We start from the raw sequence: 22,225 nt of genomic DNA, 5'->3' as shown, positions 1-22,225 counted from the left end.
GGTGGGAAGAGGTAATATTAATCTTGTACAGGTTAATGGTCAGAGGAAATATGGTGGCCCTATTGCAGACTGGGTTGGAGAGGCTCCTTTACTTGGGACAGAAATATTTATCAAAAATATCTCTTAAGAAATGTTAATTATATTCCTGTATACAGTTTCCTTTACATACGATAATGTGATTAGGCTCACCTGATCTGGCGTGTTGTATATTCTGTGTGATTTTACAATAAAGTGAGTGCCAGTTTGTACCTGAGCAGGTGCCGCCCAGTATCTTGGGTGCAATATGCCGCTATAATACCTGATTCCTGGTTCCAGACTGGAGGAAGCTATATCTTGATAGAAGAACCCAAGCTGGGAGCTGAATGGTTCCATCACATTAACTAATCTTTTATTTTTTTTATATATACAGTATACCTTATTCCCATTTTCAAAAGTTGGGAGGTATGCATACCTGCCTTTTTGGAGAAACACCACCATGTTTTCACACATACTTCCAGCCTGAGGCCTGTAACAATATTTAAAGAATGTCCTGTAGAAAAGCATCTTCAACCCTTTTACTGCTGGTTTAAGCAGGTCAGAATAGCCAGTTAGGCACTGTCCCGTCTGGGAGGGTAGGAGTTAATGTTTTCCCATTTTTTTTTTTTGGCGGGTTCTTCTCTGGGTCCAGCCCACTAATCCTGTGTTATATAAATGGGACAGTTGTCCAGTACAAGAGTTGAGTTGAGCCCCTGAGAGAGAGCGAGAAAACTCAGAAGTTTGGGACCCAGTTACGATCCCGTTCAGTTCCGCATGTCATAGGATCTGCCAAGGATTGGGGCAGGGGCCACTCTGAGTGAGGATCTCCAAGGGCTTTTGGAGAGTGCCAAGAGCCTTCCTGCGAGAAGAATGCTGCTATGTAAAGCCATCTGAACATGGGTTTCCCCCCGAAGACACCAGCACTGGAGAATGCCACTGAAGGACTTATAATTGCTTGGACTTCACCTTTGCAGGTACACCTGGGGCAGCACAAGCTTGTAGTTAGAAGGGACGTAGGAAAAATCCTGTTCTTGTATGTTGGACTTTGAGATGTTAATTTTTGCACATTTCTTAAGTAAAGTATTGAAACATTGTCCCTGTCTGGTCTGAAGTTACCAATTGGGGTATATTGCAAGTAACTGGCACACATAGTTCACCGAGTTGGTGAACACATTGATTGGGGTATGAAGATATCAGTGTGGAGTGGAGTAGTGTGAAGACATAAGTGGTTACCCAGGGTAACAGATGTTTTACAGCAGCCTGTCCATAACCTGTACCTGTTATAGGTGAAATGGCCTCTAGCAGGGAGGGAGATGTTGTCAGCACTCCTTCCACTAGCAGTCTGTCTTTCAGATCAACAGGAACAGATTTGTGCTGCAGAGATTCCCATCCTGTACAGAGGTATGGAGGTTCAAGAGTTAAGTTAAGTGCATGTGTGTGCCCACTCCACTACTGTGGATAGTAGTGCAAAATGCATGTCCCTCCTAAATGTAAATTAGAGAAAAGGTGTACATTGTCACGGGCACTCCAGAGTTAACTTGAGAACAGTTGCAGTGCAAGTGTTAATGGTGTACAATCATCTCTATGAGTAAGGTCACGTATTCCCTCATGATGGCCTCTGCCTTGTTCCTGGGCATGGGCATGTGTAGTAAAGTGACCCTGTATAAGGTGCCTAGCAAAGCTCAGATGAACCCACCCTGGGGGTAGGCCTCTCAGGTGACCCTTGCTTGGAGCACAACAAGGAAGGAAACATGGAGGATGTGACCACAACCCACTCAGCCTTCTACCCGTTCCCTTCAACACACTTCCCACAGGTGGTCCACACATATATTACACATGGGGTGTTCCTCGCTTAGGCCCTGAGGCTGTCCTGAAAGGACCTGCTGAACAAAAGTCAGGGAAGCCACGGTACCTCCATTTCCCCCCTATGTGTCCTCCTCTAGTCATCCTTACAGTTCAGCCCTGCAGAGGACTCTCTCTCTCTCTCTCTCCTTCTCTCTCTCTCTGTGTCACTTTCCCTTGTCCCACAAAGCACAGAACCAAATCTTGCTGGTCAGGGATGTCCTACTCCCATACACGAACTCCACCAGGCCCCACCCACAGATGGCATATAGAGGGCATAAACTCCACCCACTGAATCACCACAGGAGGGGCTACAAATAAAGGGGCATTACACCTGCCAATACATAGCTAAGGAAGCCCATGTGGGGGAGCCAGTACTGATCCACAGGCCCTCTGCTACATTCTTTCCTATTCAAGGTACACCAAAGCTCTCTATCCTTTTAGGCAGGATCCACCTTATATCAGGGATCCTGCCAAAAGGGCAGAGACACCAGGTCAGTTATTGTAAAGGAGGGGTTCTTAGCTGGGAAATAAGTTAACCCCTTACTACAGGTGGGGCTGAGGGCTGCATGGAAGGTACCAAAGGTTAGGCAAGGAAAATATTGACTGCTGCTTGGTGGGCTGCCGCCTGAGGGCCACATAATAGATACCAATTGGCTGCAGCTTGGGCACCAGTAGCTTAAAGACTTGGAGTAATGGGGAAAACCTGGTGGTATAAGCAACAAAAAGTTCCAGAAAAGGAGAATAGTAGAAGAGAAGTCCTAGAGAAGAGGAGAAACGTCAAAGAGAACTTTTAGAGGCACTGTTAATGTTTTGTACAGCGATTTCACATACATAAAGCAATTTTTCTATCTTTTTATCTATATGAATGCAGCATCCATGGCTCAAGTTTTGAAATGCTCTGTGTAGGTTTATTGTGCTCACAGTTGATTTTATTGCAGCAGTGTTATTTCTAGCTGTGTGTTTTATTTTTTATTGGTGTCTGGAATTTTGCTACTCCCCACGCCTCCATATATATTGCTGCAATATAATAAAAAAGTCCCATATAATTCCATGCTAAGACTGCACATAGAGAGCTGTAGTTTTATTAAAATCATCACATGGTTATACTATGTGGATATTTTACAGAAAGTATTTATTGAAACTCTATGCAAACACATAAAACACAAACCTTTGTTCCTTTATCTGTTTCCTTACATCAATAAATCATTTTTGTCAGCTCAGCCAATATACCTGAAACGTGTTTTTTTTTTTTAATAACTTGAGCTTCTAGAAACATTAGCTGGAAGCTGCATTCAGGCTTACAATAGAAGTTCATTCTGTGTATTTTGATGGGTGGGAAAAGCAGGTATGTCAATTACTTGGCGAGTGTCACCAGTGTGGAGATAATCATTGGTCCAATAAGCGGACAAGGGCAGATCAACAGTATGTAGTATATACTGTAGAACTAGCACCCTCCGTAGGGTCTGCACAGGGTGGATGTAGAGTACATAAGCCTGTGTGTATGACTAATTACGTTTTTTTAGAAAGTAAATTTCCCATATACACAAGGCCGAAATTAATCTTTGGAGCCCAGAGGAACACGACCTTTGTTGGCTGAAGCAATGCCCTTCTTTTTAAGCAAATATTTTTTTGTCTAACTCAAATGACAATATTGAGATAAATAAGTGTATATGATTTGACTTTGTTTTTAGCTATGATGAAAAAATGCATGGTCAATACAGTAACTACATAAAACTGTTGGCCCCTATCACCTATAGGCACAGGCCTACTATGCCTAATGGCAAATTTGGCCCTTGTAGATTTAGCTGTTTTGCTGGAGTTGTCCTTTAATCTCCACCATTCACAAACCAAGATTATAGCATCTGTAATGAAGTGATATGATGATGATCTTCAGAGGGAAGGGGCGTGACATTCTTCCCATTTCCAGGTAGATGTTACCTGTGGACTTCAGTCAGTTACCTGGACGCTAGCACCTGGCTCTATTAATGATTAATGCTCCAAAGCTGGGAGCATCCTCTTCAGGAGTGCTGGGGATCCAAGAATAAGGTGGATGTCTCAGAAGCCAGAGAGGGCCGACCCAGGAAAAATGGAAGACAGAGGAACATAACACGGGAATAAAGAAGCAAAAGCAGCCATGGTGAAGCCATCCAACTGCTCCCTTGAAGGGGGGAGTTTCCCCCTTTCATCGGAATTCCTTCAAGGTAACGTGTTCTTGCATATACAGTATATATGTGCACTATATAGTGACGCATTGGGGGGGGGGGGGGTTACTAAAACTGGTGCGCACAGAATCTGATGCAGCTGTGCATAGTAACCAATCGGCTTCTAACGTCAGATTGTTCAATTAAGCTTTGACAATATAACTTTGAAGCTGATTGGTTACTATGCACAGGTGCACTACATTCTGTGTGCACCAGTTTTAGTAAATCTCCCCCATTGTAACAATGAATCCATGTTTTCAGTAACAGACGATTATAGGAAAAACACAAAGGTAACAGTTATAAAGGATCAATAGGCTTGTCTTCCTTTTATGATTTTTACGGCCATGTCTGTTGTCCTTCTTGAGTAAATATTATAACAGATTTGAATTGGTTCTTCAGTTTCCTGCCTGTGCCTTGAAACTTTTTCTAGCTGTGTTTTCTGTATCCTGTATCCCCGACCACACACAGAATTCTAAGGCAGGTGAAGATTTGTGAGGTTCTCTCTGAATCCTGGCTGCAGTGGATTACAAAAAAGTTGAATTAAAGTTGTTTTAAACCCAGAAACAAACATTTCATATATTACAGTTTACTAATCCGTAAATGTAAAGCTAAAACAAATATCCACAAGCGCTAAAACTATGAGTCATGTGTAGAAATGTCATAATCAAACAAGGTTTAATGGACTAACCCCAGTGCAGTCATCAACCACCGGAACAATGGATATACAGAAAGAAGATAACTTGGAGGTGGCGCTCTATGGGTCAACGCTAAAAAGTACATATAAAAACCATGAATTGAATAAAATACTTGTTTATTGCAACTGAGGTCAATCAAGCAGAGACTGAAAAGGAGTTTATAAAACTTGGAGACTGTAATGCCGCATACACACCATCACTTTATGTGATGAAAAAAAACAACATTTTCTGTGAAGTAAAAAACAACGTTTTTGAAACTTCAATTTTCAAAGACGAAGTTGCCTACACACCATCGTTTTTTCACAATGCTCTAGCAAAGCGAGGTTACGTTCACCACGTTTTTCCATTGAAGCTCGCTTCATAACTAGCTTCTGGGCATGCGCGGGTGTAAAAATGTCGTTTTAAACGTTGTTTTTTGCTACACACGGTCAATTTATGTGAAGTAAAAAACAACGTTTTGAAAAACGACACATAAAATTGAAGCATGCTTCAATTTTTTTTTGGGCGTTTTTCACAAGACATAAAACGACGTTTTCCCCCACACACGGTCATTTAAAGTGACGTTTTTAAAAACGTCGTTTTTTTTTATCACATAAAGGGATGGTGTGTACGCAGCATCATGGTCAAAGTATGTGACACAACTGCAAAGATTGTATTAAAAAGCAAACAATACCACTTGATGCCTTCCGGGTGGAGAAGGGTTAACATGATCCGAACGGCTTGCTGGAGAAACATGGAGAAAGGGAATTAGCCGTGTTGAACCCGATGGAAACCCGGTTGGAGAAGGTCGCAGCCCTCTGCCAGCAGAGTGAGCTGAAGCTAGACCTGTATCCAGAGATGGTAAGTCATGGAGAGCAGGGATAACTGCCAACAGCTAGGGGTTTCTGGGTTGGTAACAAGATGAGGATGACATCACCCGTGCAGATGGTACGGACACGGCCGTGCTGCAGGTGACGGATGGTGTGTGTCTCAGTCCAGACACTGGCCACAGCAGGCTTTCCAGTTGTGTCATATACTTTGACCATTACAGTCTCCAAGTTTTATAAACTCTTTTTCATTCCCTGCTTGATTGACCTCAAGTGCAATAAACAAGTATTTTATTCAATTTATGTTTTTTATACTTTTTGGAGTTGACCCATAGAGCGACATCTCCAAGTTGTCCTAATCCGTAAATGTGGCGGCTGCATTATTTTTCTTACTTATGCTTTTTTTTTTTTTTTTTTCACATGGTGATCTGACCAGTAACTTCCTGTTTTATGGTGGCTCCATTTTGAATGGAAGAGCAACAGGGACACCTTTGGACAAAAGCATTGTCAGTGCAAAGGAGAGGGTTGTTTTAGACTAGCAGATTTAAATAGACTTGACTAACAAACTAAAGATGAACTTCAGCTAACGCTTTTTAGACATTGACAGCAACTGTTTTTTTTTAAGGGATAACGTTTTTACGTAAATGAAAAAAGTTGACCATTGTAAGCACCTTGTTTGTGTAAATGGTTTGCCTCTAACTGCCAGCATAATGGCATAATGTGTTCTTGGCAATGATTTGTTCATGTATGTCTCTCCAGTGATAAAGAAGGATCTCTGGATATTCCTTGTTCCCGTGGTGGTCGGAGTTGTCCAGTTGGCCTTATTTCTAGAGGAGATGGGATTCTTCCTGAGGAACATCCAAAGCTCACGTAGGACTTGCCTTTACCTCTGGATCTTAGGAGTATACCCAGTAAGAATAAGATATAGAAGCTGTGCCAGCAATAAGGCTTAAAGTGATTGTAAACCTCAGACATGAAATATGAACAAAACATATCCTTCTATAGTGTGTACTTGACTCAATCCAGAGTACTAAGTGTCATTTCTGACTGCTGCTTCGTTCCTCTGCTAAAAGCATGAGTCACTTCTGACAAGTTTTCCTGACACCAAGAGAAAAAGGGTGACCGTGAAGTCTGTTATTGACAGCCTCAGCTCTGTTCCTGTAGGGGGTGTGTCCCTTCTGTCCAATCAGTTTTCAGAGCTCTCCTCACTGAGTGACTTCCAAAGCTGAGAGTTCCTGTGTAAATTAGGCACTTTGAATAGATGTAAGGGAAAGACAGATGTTGATAAACAGGTACAACGTATGTTGAAGGATTTGTTTCATCTCTGTGTATCACCTGAGGCCAGTCAATTCACTGGGTTAATTTAAGGGTTTACAACCATTTTAAGAAGCGCCCAGATTTATTTAATTTACATTGACCACATCACACTTTCTTCAGAAAAAGTAAACTTTACCTGGGCTTTCCATGGCTCTAAAAATCAGGGCTGTATTTACCATAGTAGCAATTATCGGTCATGCCTAGGCACCAAGATATGAGGGGGAACCCTCTGAACATTTGTGGCTCTAATCAGCAATTGACCTACGGGGATGTTCAGAGAGCAGAATGGTGTTTAAATATTGTCCTGCCAGCAGTAATACATGTTATGGATTTCAGATTGTACGCACGTGAAGAAAGTCCACTACATGGTCAGTCCTTCTTGTCATGACATAACGTTAGGCGGTGCGGATGGGCACAGACCCCCAGTGATCTCAAAGAAAATAGAAAGTGCCAATACATATAATAGTTAATTTCTGTAATGTGCTGTTTTTTTCCGGTGTTTTCCATTTTTAATCTAATACCCTCTGGTCCACTGGAACTTCTATGTCCTGTCAAAATTACCCTAGAGTAAATTCATATATGAAAATCAGTCAATCAACTGCCTTAGTTTACTTTTCTTACACCGCACAGTATGTGTAACTTGACATCCCCAGCATCTCTTCAGATGTGATCCAAACAAGCATTTCCAGAAGGAGGTCGGCAATGGCGGCCCATTTTTCCTTTAAGGCCTCCTGCACACTGGAAGTTTAGCCACAGTGCACGAGGCTCCAACGTTTAAAGTATAACTAAAGGTACAACGTTTTATTCTCTTAGTTTTGGACAGAGTGGAGAGGGATTAGAATGCTTTTCAGTTTTTATTGCGGTCTGTGCCCCCATTAAGGAGATTCATCCTCCCTATTGTGTCCTGTTTAAGTGAAAGTAAAAGAAAATAGCAAATTTTGGGTTGTCACCAGAAAAGTAATAGAAAATAAAACTTCTAATGGGGACACTAGTTCTGGTGACTTGGGGGTTCCCAAGGAATTCCCTTAAAGTGGTTTACAACCACTTTTACCTACAGGTAAGCCTAGATTAAGGCTTACCTGTAGGTGCTCAAAATATCTCCCAAACCCCATGGTTTAGGAGATATTTACAAAGATACGGGTGCCGTAGACAACGGTGCAGGCGCACTTTAGAAATGTCGATCGTGCCGTTTCTAAAGGAAAGCGTGCCGTGACTGGTGGCTCCCGTGCGCACATGCGGGAGTGATGTCGTCGTGATTCTGGCCAATCACAGCGCCGGAGCCACGATACCCGGAAGGAAGATGGACGCTTCGTGGAACAGGGGACAGCGGTGACATCGCAGGCTTCGGTTTCAGGTAAGTGACACATAATGGGGGAAGGGAAATCTCTGCAATGGGACACAGATGGCGAAAAAAAATCTGACGGGTTATAACCCTCCCTTGTTCTATACAAATAATTATAAAAAAGTTTTGCCTATAGTTCTACTTTAACCACATCCCACCGGGCCTATAGCAGAATGATGGTGGGGCTGGGGATTAGTTATCCTGACTGGGCGTCATATGACATCCAGCAGAATAATGGATCCCCGGGGGGCACACAGAGTGGTGATCGGTGGTGCAGTGTGTCGCTCTAACACACCACATCTCTGATCACGGTAAAGAGCCTACATAAGCTCTTTACCATGTGACCAATCACAGCTTATCACAGCGGTAACCAGGAAGTGCCTGGTAATCGGCTTTCCTCAGTTCATGTTGACAAGGCGCGATAAGAGGAGAGCCGATCAGCGGCTCTCCTAAAAGGGTGGGTCTAGGCGCAGCCCCGATCAGAGGTGCCCACCCCAGATGCTATTCAGTGTCCATCAGATGCCAATCAGTGCTCATGACAGATGCCAATCAGTACCCATCAGTAATGCCCATCATTGCCCATTAGTGCCGCCTATCAGTGGTGCGAATCAGTGTCGCCTATCAGTGCTGCATATTGGTGCTGCCTCATCGGTGCCCATCAGTGCCCGTCAGTGAAGGAGAAAACGTACTTATTTACAAAATTACAAAACAGAAAAGAAGAAAAAAAAATGTTATTTCAAAAATGTTGGCAAAAAATAAGCAATCCAGTGGTGAACAAATAACACCAAAAGGAAGCTCTATTTGTGGAAAAAAGTTATAAAAATTTAATATGGGTACAGTGTAGCATGACTGCGCAATAGTTATTCAAAGTGCAACAGCGCAAAGCTGAAAATTTGTCTGGACAGGAAGGGGGTGAAAGTGACCAGTATTGAAGTGGTTAAGTACGAGCGGAAGGTACAGGCATACTGCCCAGCCCTGCTGCTGGCAGCCTGCCAAACTCTGTGTGACTTTAAAACAGAAATGCAGTGCTAGAAAAAAATATATACAATCCTATATCCAGTGCAAGTTAAATATGTGTCCATAAATGAATAAATGTAATCAAAACTAATATAAAAGGATGTTCAAAATGTCCATGCAGGGAAAAATTGTAGTGATCCATGCTGAAATGCATCCATTCCTTCACCATATAATTTCTCACAAGTGTCATGCCTCCACCAATGGATAATGTGCACACTCACCAGACTGAGTTGCTGTCTAAACTATAAGGTCTCATGCACACTGGACGTTATACAATACCTTTGGGATGAATTAGAGCGGAGACTGTGAGCCAGGCCTTCTCATCCACATCAGTACCTGACCTCAAAAATGCTCTTCTGGAAGAATGGTCAAACATTCCCATAAACACACTCCTAAAACTTGTGGACCATCTTCCCAGAAGAGTTAAAGCTGATATAGCTGCAAAGGGTGGGCCAACTCAATATTGAACCCTACAGACGAAGACTGGGATGCCATTAAACTTCATGTGCATGTAAAGGCAGGCGTCCCAATACTTTTGACAATATAGTGTATGTCAGAAATCTGTCTCAATGGTGTTCACATCCAGCCTGAATCACCAACAATAAAAAGATAGTGACCATGTTGTAGTATTTTTTGGTGACTCCAAAAGACATTAATAGGATAAAAACAGTAAAAAGTATCCTCAGACTTTACAAATATATATGCTGCTTATGTAAAATTACATCCACAGCTGCCACAATGAAGCAGAGTGGTGGCGCGACCTCAGGCAGGTAACCTCATTTACTCTGTGAGAGGCTGTTTAGTGTATTAGTGTTTAGTTTAGTGTAGTATGCGCCCAGGGAAGAATGTTCTTGTGTGCATGAGGCCTAAGTGATTCAAATCTCTGTAAGGTCAAAATGTATATAATAGTGGCCTCCTACATATGGCATTAAACTATATTTCTTGTTGTACTCCCCTGCCAGGTATTCTGCATCTCCTCCATCATTGGAATGTTCATCCCTCGTTCCTCTGGCATCTGCAACTTTGTGGCTTCCATGTGAGTGGATACAATAAATATATTATTGTCTAATATGTTCCAATGCAAATGTGCAACACAAGACCTAGGCACCAGCACTACAAGTCTCAGGACATCCTGCCAGCCACTTGTAGTTCCAAACCAGATACAGTAAAAGCTTGGATTACGAGCATAATTTGTTCCGGAAGCATGCTTGTAATCCAAAGCACTTGTATATCAAAGCAAATTTCCCCATAAGAAATAATGGAAACTCAAATGATTCGTTCCACAACCATGTATTAATAAGTCATTCAATTTATAGTCCCTATAAAAAGATACATATTGCGCACACCTTATGTTCTGTTATTGTGATAGATGATGGATATGTATTATGGCAGGGTTTGACAAATTTGCTTGGAATCTAGGAGCCAGCTAAAAAAGTTAGGAGCCAGAAAACGCGCCCCGTCCCACCGAGCTCACACGCAGAAGTGAACGCATACGTGAGTAGCGCCCGTATATGTAAACGGTGTTCAAACCACACATGTGAGGTAGAGCGAGAGCAATAATTCTAGCCCTAGACCTCCTCTGTAACTCAAAACATGCAACCTGTAGAATTTTTTAAACGTCGCCTATGGAGATTTTAAAGGGTAAAAGTTTGTCGCCATTCCACGAGCGGATGCAATTTTGAAGCGCGACATGTTGGGTATCAATTTACTCGGCGTAACATTATTTTTCACAATATAAAAAAAAATTGGGCTAACTTTACTGTTGTCTTATTTTTTTTATTTAAAAAAGTGTATTTTTTCACATAAAAGTGCGCTTGTAAGACCGCTGCGCAAATACGGTGTGACAAAGTATTGCAACGATCACCATTTTATTCTCTAGGGTGTTTAGAATACAAAATATACATAATGTTTGGGGGTTCCAATTAGAGGGAATGAGATGGCAGTGAAAACACTGGGGAAGCTCCATTAGGATTGATGGCACCAGATCACAGAAGGAAGCTTAGGCCTGCAAAGCCGCGGCCTCAATTACCGGCCGGAGCGGCTCACCGCGATCACACAGCGGGGGAGGTGGGGGCGCTTGTAGACACAGGATGAGGCACAGAGACACAGGTAATTGAGGACGCAGCTTTGCGGCCTTCTGCAGGCCTAAGCTTCCTTCCACGGGGGTAACAGGTCGCTAATTCTAGTCGCAATTGCGACCGGGCGCCCGGATTTTGTCGAACCCTGTATTATAGCCATACCTTCTATATCTCTGTATTGTTATGTTGACAATCTGAAAAATGTACTCAATTCTGTCAATGTGTCTGTTTATTCTAGAATTTGTTCTTCTTTAATAAAAAAAACATTGAAATACAAAAAGATAATATCAATGTGATAGGTTGTGCAACCAAAAAATGTCCATCCACAAATGGAAGCCTCTACAAGGGGATTAGAAGCAAAATCCAGCAGAAGCTCCAGAGTATAAAAGAGAAGAGAGGCACTTCTAAGTGTAGCAATATGTAGCTAAATGTTGTACCTTTTATTAAGACCCGGTTCACACTGGGGCGACACGACAGGCGCCTCAGCCGCCTGACGTGTCGCGTCCCATTCAATGCTATGGAACCGTTCTAATAGGAGCGACGCAAGTCGCTCCGACTTAGAAAAAAGGTTCCTGTACTACTTCGGGGCGACCTGCACATTGACTTCTATGCAGAAGTCGTTTTGCAAATCGCCTCTGAAGGCCTCTTGCAGAGTCGCCCCCGAAGTCGTGCCGCTGCTATGTGAACCGACTCTTAATGTAACCATATTGCTACACTTAGAGGCGCCTCTCTTCTCTTTTCTACTCAGTTGTGACATTATGCTTGTATATCAAGTCAAAATGTATTTAAAAATGTTGCTTGTTTTGCAAAACGCTCTCAAACCAAGTTACTCTTAAACCAAGGTTTTACTGTAGTCATAAGAATCTCTACAGCAAGTATTTTGGCTGCTGTATAGAAAATGTCAGATAGGAAATCAATTGCATTCTAAGCAACAATCATATTTTTAGCTCAGAAAAAGTATGACAGCTACAATCAGAATGGAATTTATAAAATATACAGTATATCTTTAAATACCTGCCTGTAGCAGTGATATCAAAACAAAATGCTTACTTTACTTGCTTACTTACAATCTAGAGTAAACATGCGACTGCCAGTGCATGGCACTGCCATTTTGTACTCATTAAGTCCCCCGTTCACACTGGTGCGGCTTTGATATCACCCTACTTCAACGCTATTTCAAAGCCACACATCAGTGCGGTTTGTATTGCAGATTTCATTGCGGCTTGCAACTTAATTTAACAAAAGCCTATGCAAGTCGCAATGAAATCGGTAAAAAGTAGTGCAGGAACCTTTATAATAATATCGATGTAGCACCCTGTTGTTTAGGCAGGGTTGCTAACAAATTTAGTTTGCCAGGTAGGATCGTCCTGGTTAATTGTTAGTAGATCCACTGATTCCTCTCTAATTCTGGAATTGCTGCACCTTTTCTTTTCTGTCACTAGGTGGCACTGCGGCTGGTGACATTAGATTGACAAGGGTTTTGCAAGGTCAGATTATGAATGGATGGGCATCTCAGCCATCTGGCAGGGGTTTCTCTGGCCCCTTGGCCTTCTGAGAGAGCCTATTTATTTGGGTGGAGTCAGGTTATGTGCCACCTGGATGGCTGTCTAGGTGGACATGTGTTATGTCACCCCGGGTTGCTAGACCGGAAGCCAGAGGCCTATTCCGTGGACACCTGGCTGCTAGGCTGCCTGAGGCCTATCCAGAAGCAGGAGAAGCAGCGTAGGGTTGGGACTTCAGGATTGGAGTCCAACCAAGTTGCGAAGGTTCAGCCAGACGGTGAACCAGTTTTGGTCGGAGGTAAAAGGGAAGCAGTCACCACTAAGGGACCATCCACCTTTTACCAGAGACCACTGTGAGTAAGCTTGAGCAAGTACCAGAGCAGTCTTTTCACCAGTCGGGGACGGTGAAGAAGTGGGAAAGCTTCAGCGAGTGCCAAGCCAGGGACCCAGCAGGTTAACGGGGATGGCGCTTGAGGAGTGTATAACGGGATAGCTGTGGAAGAGCTTGGGAGATCATTGGATCTGTAAGTCTAGTGAGAGACTGGGAGCTCAGTGAGTGAAGATCTACAGTGGGATAACTGTGAGATAAGAGAATAACTATTCTGTGTTACTGGGGCCTTGTACACACGAGAGGATTTCCGCTGGAAACGGTCTGCTGGACCGTTTCCAGCAGATGAATCCTCTGGCGGATTTGGATCTGATGGCTCTACACACCATCAGATCGAAATCCCCGCGGAATACATCCGCGGTGACGTGGCGTCGCCGCGACGATGACGCGGCGACGTGCGCGACCCTGGAAGGTAAATACTTCCACGCATGCGTCAAATCATTACGACGCATGCGAGGGATGGGAGCGGACGGACTGATCCGGTGAGTCTGTACAGACGACCGGATCAGTCCGCTGGACTGGATTCCAGCGGATAGATTTCTTAGCATGCTAAGAAATTTTTATCCGCTGGGAATCTGTCGGCTGGATTTTTATCCGCCGGGAAATGTCCGCTAGGCCGTACACACGACCGGATCTATCTGCTGGAACTGATCCGCGGATCAATCCCAGCAGATCGATCCAGTCGTGTCTACGGGGCCTAAGAGTTATGTGCAAATACCTTTTGTGTCTGTTAGAAGTTCAGTTGCCATAGGAGACAGCGGTCCTACCTATACAGATGTGGCATCCAGCTGGAGGCCTTTTTGTGCCTACCTATAGAGTCTCAGGCCGCGTACACACGGTCAGTCCAAACCGATGAAAACGGACTGAAGTCCAGTTTCATCGGTCCAAACCGACCGTGTGTACGGCCCATCGGTCCGTTGTCCTTCGGTCAAAAATGTTAGAACTTGCTTTAAAATCGAACCGATGGACCGCTTCCCGAAAGGTCCAAACCGATGGTTAGTACACAAAAGCATCGGTTCAAAACCTGCGCATTCTCAGAATCAAGTCGACGCATGCTTGGAAGCATTGAACTTCGTTTTTTTCAGCACGTCGTGTGTTTTACGTCACCGCGTTCTGACCCAATCGGTTTTTGAACTGATAGTGTGTACGCACATCAGACCATCAGGCCACTTCAGCGGTGAACCGATGAAAACGGTCCGTGGGACCATTCTCATCGGTTTGGATCGACCGTGTGTACGCGGCCTTAGAGTCTGCCAATTATCATTGCATCTACTCAAGGGTGTCCTGACTCTAACCTGCTTTCCCACAGTTCTTGTTAAGAGACAATAAATCTTGTTCGCATTCAAAAATTGACTGGCGCCCATCATTTCATCTTGCATTACACCCACCATGCCTGTTACCAACTCTGCAAGGAAGGATGTCAGCTTTCCCTAACTCTTGAGGTCATCATTAGGCCTCTGGAGGCCCGGGACCTTGCTACATGATCATGAGTCACGGCGACATGAACGGTTTCATTGCTGGCAATGTGGTGTGAACTGGGGCTTACTCATGGATCGTTGTTCAGTAATATCTTCTTTCCTTCTCATCTTTTGTCATTCTGTTCTGTTCATCCTCAGATATCACTCCATAACGCTGTGGAAGTTCCTGGAATTGATCACAGATTATTTTGGCGGTAAAAGCCAGATGCTGGAAGTGCTGGGAAATCAGACGGTGTCACCCAACCCTCCGCCATGCTGCTGCTGCTGTTGTTTTCCCAACATCCAAGTGAACAGGTGCCCCTCTATGCTCTAAACCAGTGGTCCCCAAACCCCATTTGCTTACCTTTATCTAGCCCTTGTCCCACTGATATGAGGTATTTCTTCCCCTAACATCAATGATGAGGCACTATTCTTCCTCCTCTGACACCAAAGATGGGAAACTGTTCCTCTTACTGGCCACTGGCCACCGTCTGGCTCCCTTAAAGTCTAAATAACAGTAAGCTAGCCTTTTGTTTACAAAGTTTGGAAACCCCTGCTCTAAAGAAACTCCCCAGGGATAGGATAACAGGGCTTTCTCTAGAATGCAAAATAAATATTAGGCAAGCAATCTGATTGGATGCTGTTTTTACCCACAAAAATATAAATATCTTAAAGCATGCTACATAAATAGGAATGTATGTTATATTTACTTGTTTTAACCTTTTTTTCCATTCCTTCAGTTGCTTCCTGGTTTCAGTGATGTCATACATGTAGTGCCCTGGGATTTAGTCAGGGAGTTCCTTACTAAATTCCTTGTCAGGAGTAGCTACTGTAGATAGTTAGAGATCCACTGATTTCTCCCTAAGTTTGGCCTTGTTGTACTTTTCTCTTCTGCCACTAGGTGGCCGGGCACTTGGTGGCATTAGATTAAGGTGACCAGTTTTTTAAATGAAATCCGGGGACATATTTTTTTCTTTACTAGTAATGGCGACAATCAGCAACTCTCTGCCCGTCGCCGCCCGCCTCACAGCCCCTCAAGTCTTACTTTTCGGGCCCTGGCTACTACTGGATGGGGAGCGGAGGAAGATCACTCCGCCAGGGAAGGCAAGGAGATAGGCAGGTGGCTGGCCAGGATTTGAGCCAAGGCAGAAGAACATGCGAGCGAAGCTGAATGGGCATGCGCCCGAAACTGAAGAAATATTCTTTCCGCTCCGACCAGCACATGATCATCAGAAAGGGGCACAGATAATGGGAAAAATACAACCCCCCTATGCTAGTAGGAACGGCGGAGCGGGGTGTGTAATTCTAATTTTTTTTATTTAATTCAGCACTGACTTTCTTTGAAATTGCCCCTGCCCCCTATTGAGTCCAATCTGGGGACAAAACCAGGGACAGACTTGGTCCGGGGACATTGTCCTCAATCAGGGGACTGTCCCCTGAAACTGGGGATGTCTGGTCACCCTACATTAGATGTGAGAAGGACATTTCAAGGTCAAGTTATGGGTATATGGGATATCTCAGCTAATGGACGGGGGTTTTCTTGAATCCCATAGCCTGCTGGGAGAACCTATAGATTCGGCTGGGGTCAGGTGATCTGTGCCACCCGGACCACTGTCTGGGTGGATGTGTGTCCTCTGCCACAAGCTGCTAGGCCAGAGAATGGGCCCATCCTGGGGGCATCTGGCTGCCAGGCTGTGTGAGGGCCTATCCAGAAGTAAGAGGGCAGCGCAGGGTTGGGACTGCCGCTTGCAGTCCAACCAAAGGTGATGGTTCTGCCGGCCGGAGAACCTATCGTGGTCCGAGGTAGAAGGGAAACTCTCGCCACTAAGGGACCAATCACCTACCAGAGACCACAGTGAGTAACTGAAGCAATAACCAGAGCAACATTCTCACGAAACGGGCACAGTGGAGAATCGGGAAACCTCAAGTCAGAGACCCAGCCAGCGGAGGTGACGCTTGCAAAGCAGCCTTGTGTGTCAAGCCAGGGACCAAGCCGGTTAGCATGGGCGAAGCTTGAGGAGTATCTGGAGTGTCTAGCTAGGGGATACCACCGCAAAAGCTTTGAGGAGCTCACGGGATTCAGAGTCAGTGAATCAGAGAGTCCAGTGAGAGACTAGGAGCTCAAGGTGCTGAAGAACTACAAGTAGACATTGTAGTGAAGCTAAGAGAACTGTTGAACTTTGTGTTAGGAAATGTTAGGTACTGTTGCCATAGGAGACAGTAATCCAGCATGTGCCGAAGTGGCGCCTTGCTGGGGCCTTTCCCTGTACAGCTGTCCTCCTATTGAAGTCCCAGAGTCTGCCAATACATTTTTTTTTATTTCATCTGTTTGGGCCTCCTGACAACATGTTTGCGCTAAGGAAGTAACTGGTACATGATTCATCTGCCCTTACTCAAGATGGCCACAGATAGAAATGCTAGGAGGTGTTTTTCAAATTAATTTCTTTGTCAGCTTATTCTCTACATTCATTTAAAAACCTTCCATGCTCAGCTACCCCCCCCCCCCCAGCCTTCCTCCCAAATACTTACCTGAGCCCCATCTCGAACCAGTGCTGTGTCTGAGAGCAGCATCTCTCTCCACCAAGCTGTGTCTGAGAGCAGCTCTGAATTGAGCCCACATGAGTACCCCCATAGGAAGCTGCCACCTATGGGGGCACTTGCCAAAGAGGAGGAGCCTGGATCACTGGCGGAGTACTCCAGAAGAGGAGGATTGGGGCTGCTCTGTGCAAAACCTATTTCACAGAGCAGGTAAGTACAGTTGGGCCGAACACCCCCCCAAAATCTATACCAGACCCTTATCTGAGCATACGGGCCGGATGTAGATCCATCGTCAATCATGACGCCCGTCAAACTGCCGTATCATGAAAAAAAAAAACCCTACTCTGCCGTTTGACTGTTCTTTTCTTTTGCCGGCAATGTTTATTTTTTAATTCAGCTGTCAGCGGGGAAACCCATTGACAGCTGATGACTCATGCGTTGTTAAGAAAGCAGCGGCCGTTTTCCTGGCCTGCTCCTTAACAACCAGCTATTCACTGTGCCCTGATTGGGCAAAGCTTTGCCCAATCAGAACTTATAATGCACTGTGCAGCACGCAATGCATTGTGGGCACTTGGCGGGTAGGGCAGACGGGCAAACAGGCGATGTTCTGGGCAAAATTTTGCTCGGCTCGACCTGTTTGCCCAACTCTACAGGTAAGTATGACATGTTTATTCATGATAAAAAAAAAAACAAGGTCACCACGATACTATATACAAATAATGTATACATGATAAATTCCTTTTCATATGGCAATCCTGGTTGGATTACCAACCAGTATCTTAATTCACCACCTGGCCACTCCAATTGTAACCTGAGGGCTTACAAATATATCCTCCCCACTTTCTCCTAGCTTTCAGGAACTAACTGATTTCCCCCTTGGCAAAGTTCCAGCTCCCTACCCTCCTATTACTTTCCCTCCCTGTTTCTTTATTGCATGCCCCTGGGGTCTCTTCCCCCCTCCCCCTTTTTTCTTTCTCTCCGTTTCTTTTTTATATTAAAGGGGTTGTAAAGGTAAATTTTTTATTTTCTAAATAGGTTCCTTTAAGCTAGTGCATTGTTGGTTCACTTACCTTTTCATTCGATTTCCCTTCTAAATGTTTTTTTTCTTTGTCTGGATTTCTTACTTCTTGTTTCTCCCCAGTAAGCTTGCCCCCATCATCCGAGCTGTTCTGGCTGGGGGTTAGTCAGCGTGCTCGTCCCCTCCCCTCTCCTGTAACTTTAGTGTGAAAGTGCGAGGGCTTTCACACTGGAGCGGTGCACTTGCGGTCCTGCAAGCAGCATCTTTGAAGAGCTTAAAATCAATAGGCAGCTCCGCCGAAGCAGCGCTATTAAAGTGGTTGTAAAGCCTAGATTAAAGGAGTTGTAAAGGAAAAAAAAATTTGGGCTAAAATTAATGTCTGCAAGGTAGACAGACAGAATAGTGTAATGATTCTGTAAAAAAAAAAACGAGTAAATACCTATTAAATTCCTTCATCTATATCACCTACGGCATTCTAGTTTCTGTTCTCTTTCTTTTCCTGGTTTGCAGCACTCGTTCATGTAAGAACTACATTTCCCAGTATGCATTGCGGCACACCCAGTAATTCACACCTCCTAAATAGAGCAACTTCTGAGCAAAAAGGAACAATGAGGAAGTGAAAAGAGGAATGTCTGCAGGTAAAGGATGCTTATTATGAAAAAAAATGTTTTCCTTTACAACCCCTTTAAGGCTTACTTGTAGGTGCTGAAAGTATCTCCTAAACCTCCACGGTTTAGGAGATATTTACAATAATGACGGGCGCCGATGCCAATGGTGCATGCGCCGTAGACAATGGAGCAGGCGCACTTTAGAAATGGCGATCGTGCCGTTTTTAAAGGAGGCTGTGCCATGACTGGCAGCTCCCGCGTGCATGCCGGAGCCGCGATACCCGGAAGTATCCCCCCCCCCCAGAGAGATGTCGGCCGCCAGAACGGTGTACAAGGACGGCTGCGGGTGCTTCGATCTGAGGTGATTATTACATAATGAGCTAGTATGCTATACTGAGTAAACAGGCTGCGACCCGGTAGTGGGCCGTAGTAATTACCGCAGCCATTTAATCTGAGGGAAATCCTGAAAACATAACCTGTTGGGGCTTCTTGAGGACTGGAGTTGAGAAACACTGGTCTAAAGGGCAGCAACCTAGGTTAGGGTAAATTTAAGCAATTGATAACACTTTGCAAGCACCGATGATATTTTTTAAATTAAATGGAATGAACGCTTTTATGACATAAACATTTCTTGGTTTCATACACATCCCACCACTTTTATTAAATGCCCCCAGGCCCAACAAATGCGACTCCGCATGTTTTCAATAGGAAACTTTCCATCAGCATTATATACTGGCTGTACATTATCTCTTTGCCTTTCTATGTCTCAGGAGCAATTTGAGGTGGATGAATATTGCCGTGTACCAGCTGTCTGTTGTCCGTACGCTTTTGTTCTTTGTGGGCCTCATTTTATGGACAGACGACAAATATGACTACGGAGATGTAAGTACTGACACCTGCCTCACCACTTTGAAACAGAACCTTCCAGTGGCCATACAGTATAAAGCATTTAAACTGAAACACCAGCCTAACGTTATTATTTTGGGGACATAATCCTACATACATTGCTATATAAAAAAGTAAGCTAAATATGAGACAGCAAAAGTAAATATGGTCAAATTTATATCAAAACTTATTTTTATTTCATAAAGCCATTTATTGATTTGTTTCTTCTTCATCAGCTTGATTACACCAACCCAAACTCTTATATCAATGTCATCATTGGCCTGTCCACATTCCTTTCGTTTTACGGCTACCTTCTCTTCTACAAGGCTACCAAGAAGGCCCTGGAAGGCTACAGTCCTCGCTCCAAATTTATCTGCATCACGCTAGTTCTGGTTCTGTGTGGTCTGCAAAATGGCATCCTGGAAACTATGAGTGCCTTAGGGGCCATCCCTTGTGTGCCACCCTGGACTGTTGAGACCCGATCACAGAGTGAGTTGTCCAAAGGAAATTGCTTGCATGCTGGCTCTGTACCCTATAATCTTTTCTTGCAATGCAATTAAGTAAAGTTTTCCACTGTGTCATGCAATGGCACCACATGCAAGCCAAAAAAAAAAACAAGTGTCTGTATGTAGAAGAGAGACAGAGGTACCTGAGATTTGATAGTTGATGTCCTGCTCCAAATTCTGCTACCCAGACACCCCTTTTTCTAACCCCCCCCCAAAAAAAAAACAGGTTTATACTTACCTGCTCTGTGCAATGGTTTTGCACAGAATGGCCCCGATCCTTCTTTCTGGGGTCCTCCACCAGCACTCCTGCTCCCCTCTTCTGTGAGTGCCCCCATAGCAACCTGCTTGCTATGGGGACACTCCTGAAAGTATGTTCCCGAGCGAGGCTGTGTGTGTCATTGACACACAGCATGGTTTGGCCCTGCTCTCTCCTCACTGGTTTTATCTGACTGCAGTGGAAGACAATGGATCCCACTGCCATCAGAGCCTCTAGTAAGCCCAGGAAGAGGAGAGAAAAGCTTCAGAAGATGGCCTCGGCGCTGGATCAAGAATAAGCAGGAGCGGAGACTCACACACACAGGTGCTGACAGGCAGGGAGGGAGGGGGAGAGGAGAGCAGTAGGATGACAGAGGAACGTAAACAGACCATGGCAATCATGGATCAGCAGCCATGATTACTGTGGTCAGCACATTAAAGGGGACACAGGAACAGGCAGGATCACCCAGTTTTTTTTTTTTTACAGTTTAGAGATGAAAAGGTTAGACAGCACAAGCACTGTCTAACCTGCTATAATGAACAGGATCTTTTTTAGGGTTATAACCACTTTAATATCTACTGTGGCCTACTTGGCTATATAGGTTATTTTCTGGAAAAGTGGAACTTGGCTTTTAACTTGGTGAATTAGGTCAAGCTGTTGCCAGAGTTTCAGTGGCTTTTGACTCTGAATCCCAAGTTTTAGGAGTCAGACTTAGGCAAAGTAAGCAAAGCCTAAGAATGCAGTTGTGCTTCACAGTAAAACTCATTATGCTAATTAGAATGCTGTGTAACCCAGAAAAAAGGGCTCCAGCCTAGTGGTAGGGTGACCAAGCTGGATTGCTTACCCGTAGTTGAGAAAATTCAGGTCACTAACCTAGCTGTGTAAATCTCAGGAAAAGGTGGACAGTCTGGCCATACATGTTCAACTTTCTTATATAATTTTCCTTTAGATTTACCAAAAAACATATAATATGAGGTCAAAACTAAACAACACTTTCAATTGTATTCAATTAAGAAGGCCCTTGCACTACATAGTTGAAGGTAAAGCTAAAGAAAATTATATAATGCATGGCCATCCTAAGTAACAGTTCTCAAATATGTCATTTGGCTGTACATCTAGCAGTTAGTAGCTATAATAATGAGACATGCTTACTAGCTATGACCTGTATTTTTACTATCTCCACAGCCATCTACAATTACTCAATCACATTAGAGATGTTTTTCATCAGCTTGTTTGCCCGCTATTGTTTTTGCCGGGTGGAGCCGTGTCCAGAATCACTGGCCCAGGAAATGGTGCAAAACAAATCTTCCCAGACCACCTTGGCTGATCTGTACAGCCTGCCTGAGGACGAAGGTGTTCGCATCAACGCTGCTTACATGAGTGAAGGAGATGAGACTTTATGCCACATCGAACATGCTCCACTTGACAAGTATGACTTCCTCCAGGAGAATGTGACCGTTCCCATGCGCAACAGCAGAGTCATGTCACGGGCACGGAGCAGTGGACTGGAGCTGGGAAACATGAACCTGCCACAGGCACGTGATGTGTCTGACGGCGCAAAGGCACCCAAAAATAGGCTTCAAGTACAGGCACAGATTAATTACATTGATGATGCCACAGTGGTGTAGGCGCTCAATGTTTTTTGGTTGAAAATGTTTCAGATTTAAAGTAGATATAATTGAAGGCAAAACTTTTTTGAAACTGTTGATAGAGTCGAGAGAGATTAAAACCCCTGTCTGTTTTTTTTGCTA

General features: G+C 44.1%; 1 protein-coding gene across 3 annotated transcripts; it reads left to right on the top strand.

Moving 5' to 3' along the window:
* Nucleotides 1-3,823: 3,823 nt before the first annotated feature.
* Nucleotides 3,824-22,225, top strand: LOC120913899 (organic solute transporter subunit alpha-like). Of its 3 annotated transcripts, none has more exons than XM_040324234.1 (7): nt 3,824-4,061; nt 6,322-6,473; nt 10,201-10,274; nt 14,823-14,978; nt 19,598-19,709; nt 20,039-20,201; nt 21,660-22,225. In XM_040324234.1, the coding sequence occupies exons 1-7, from the start codon at nt 3,995-3,997 to the stop codon at nt 22,100-22,102; spliced, it is 1,167 nt and encodes a 388-aa protein (XP_040180168.1). In that variant the 5' UTR covers nt 3,824-3,994; the 3' UTR covers nt 22,103-22,225. The 3 variants fall into 3 exon arrangements, with proteins under 3 accessions (XP_040180168.1, XP_040180167.1, XP_040180169.1); XM_040324233.1 differs by having other exon boundaries at nt 3,828-4,061; nt 19,949-20,201; XM_040324235.1 differs by lacking the exon at nt 3,824-4,061 and having other exon boundaries at nt 6,347-6,432; nt 19,949-20,201.

This window comes from Rana temporaria, chromosome 9, assembly GCF_905171775.1.
Source record: "Rana temporaria chromosome 9, aRanTem1.1, whole genome shotgun sequence".
NCBI lineage: Eukaryota > Metazoa > Chordata > Amphibia > Anura > Ranidae > Rana > Rana temporaria.
Note: the sequence above shows the minus strand (reverse complement) of the source record. Positions and strands in the feature narration are given on the sequence as shown.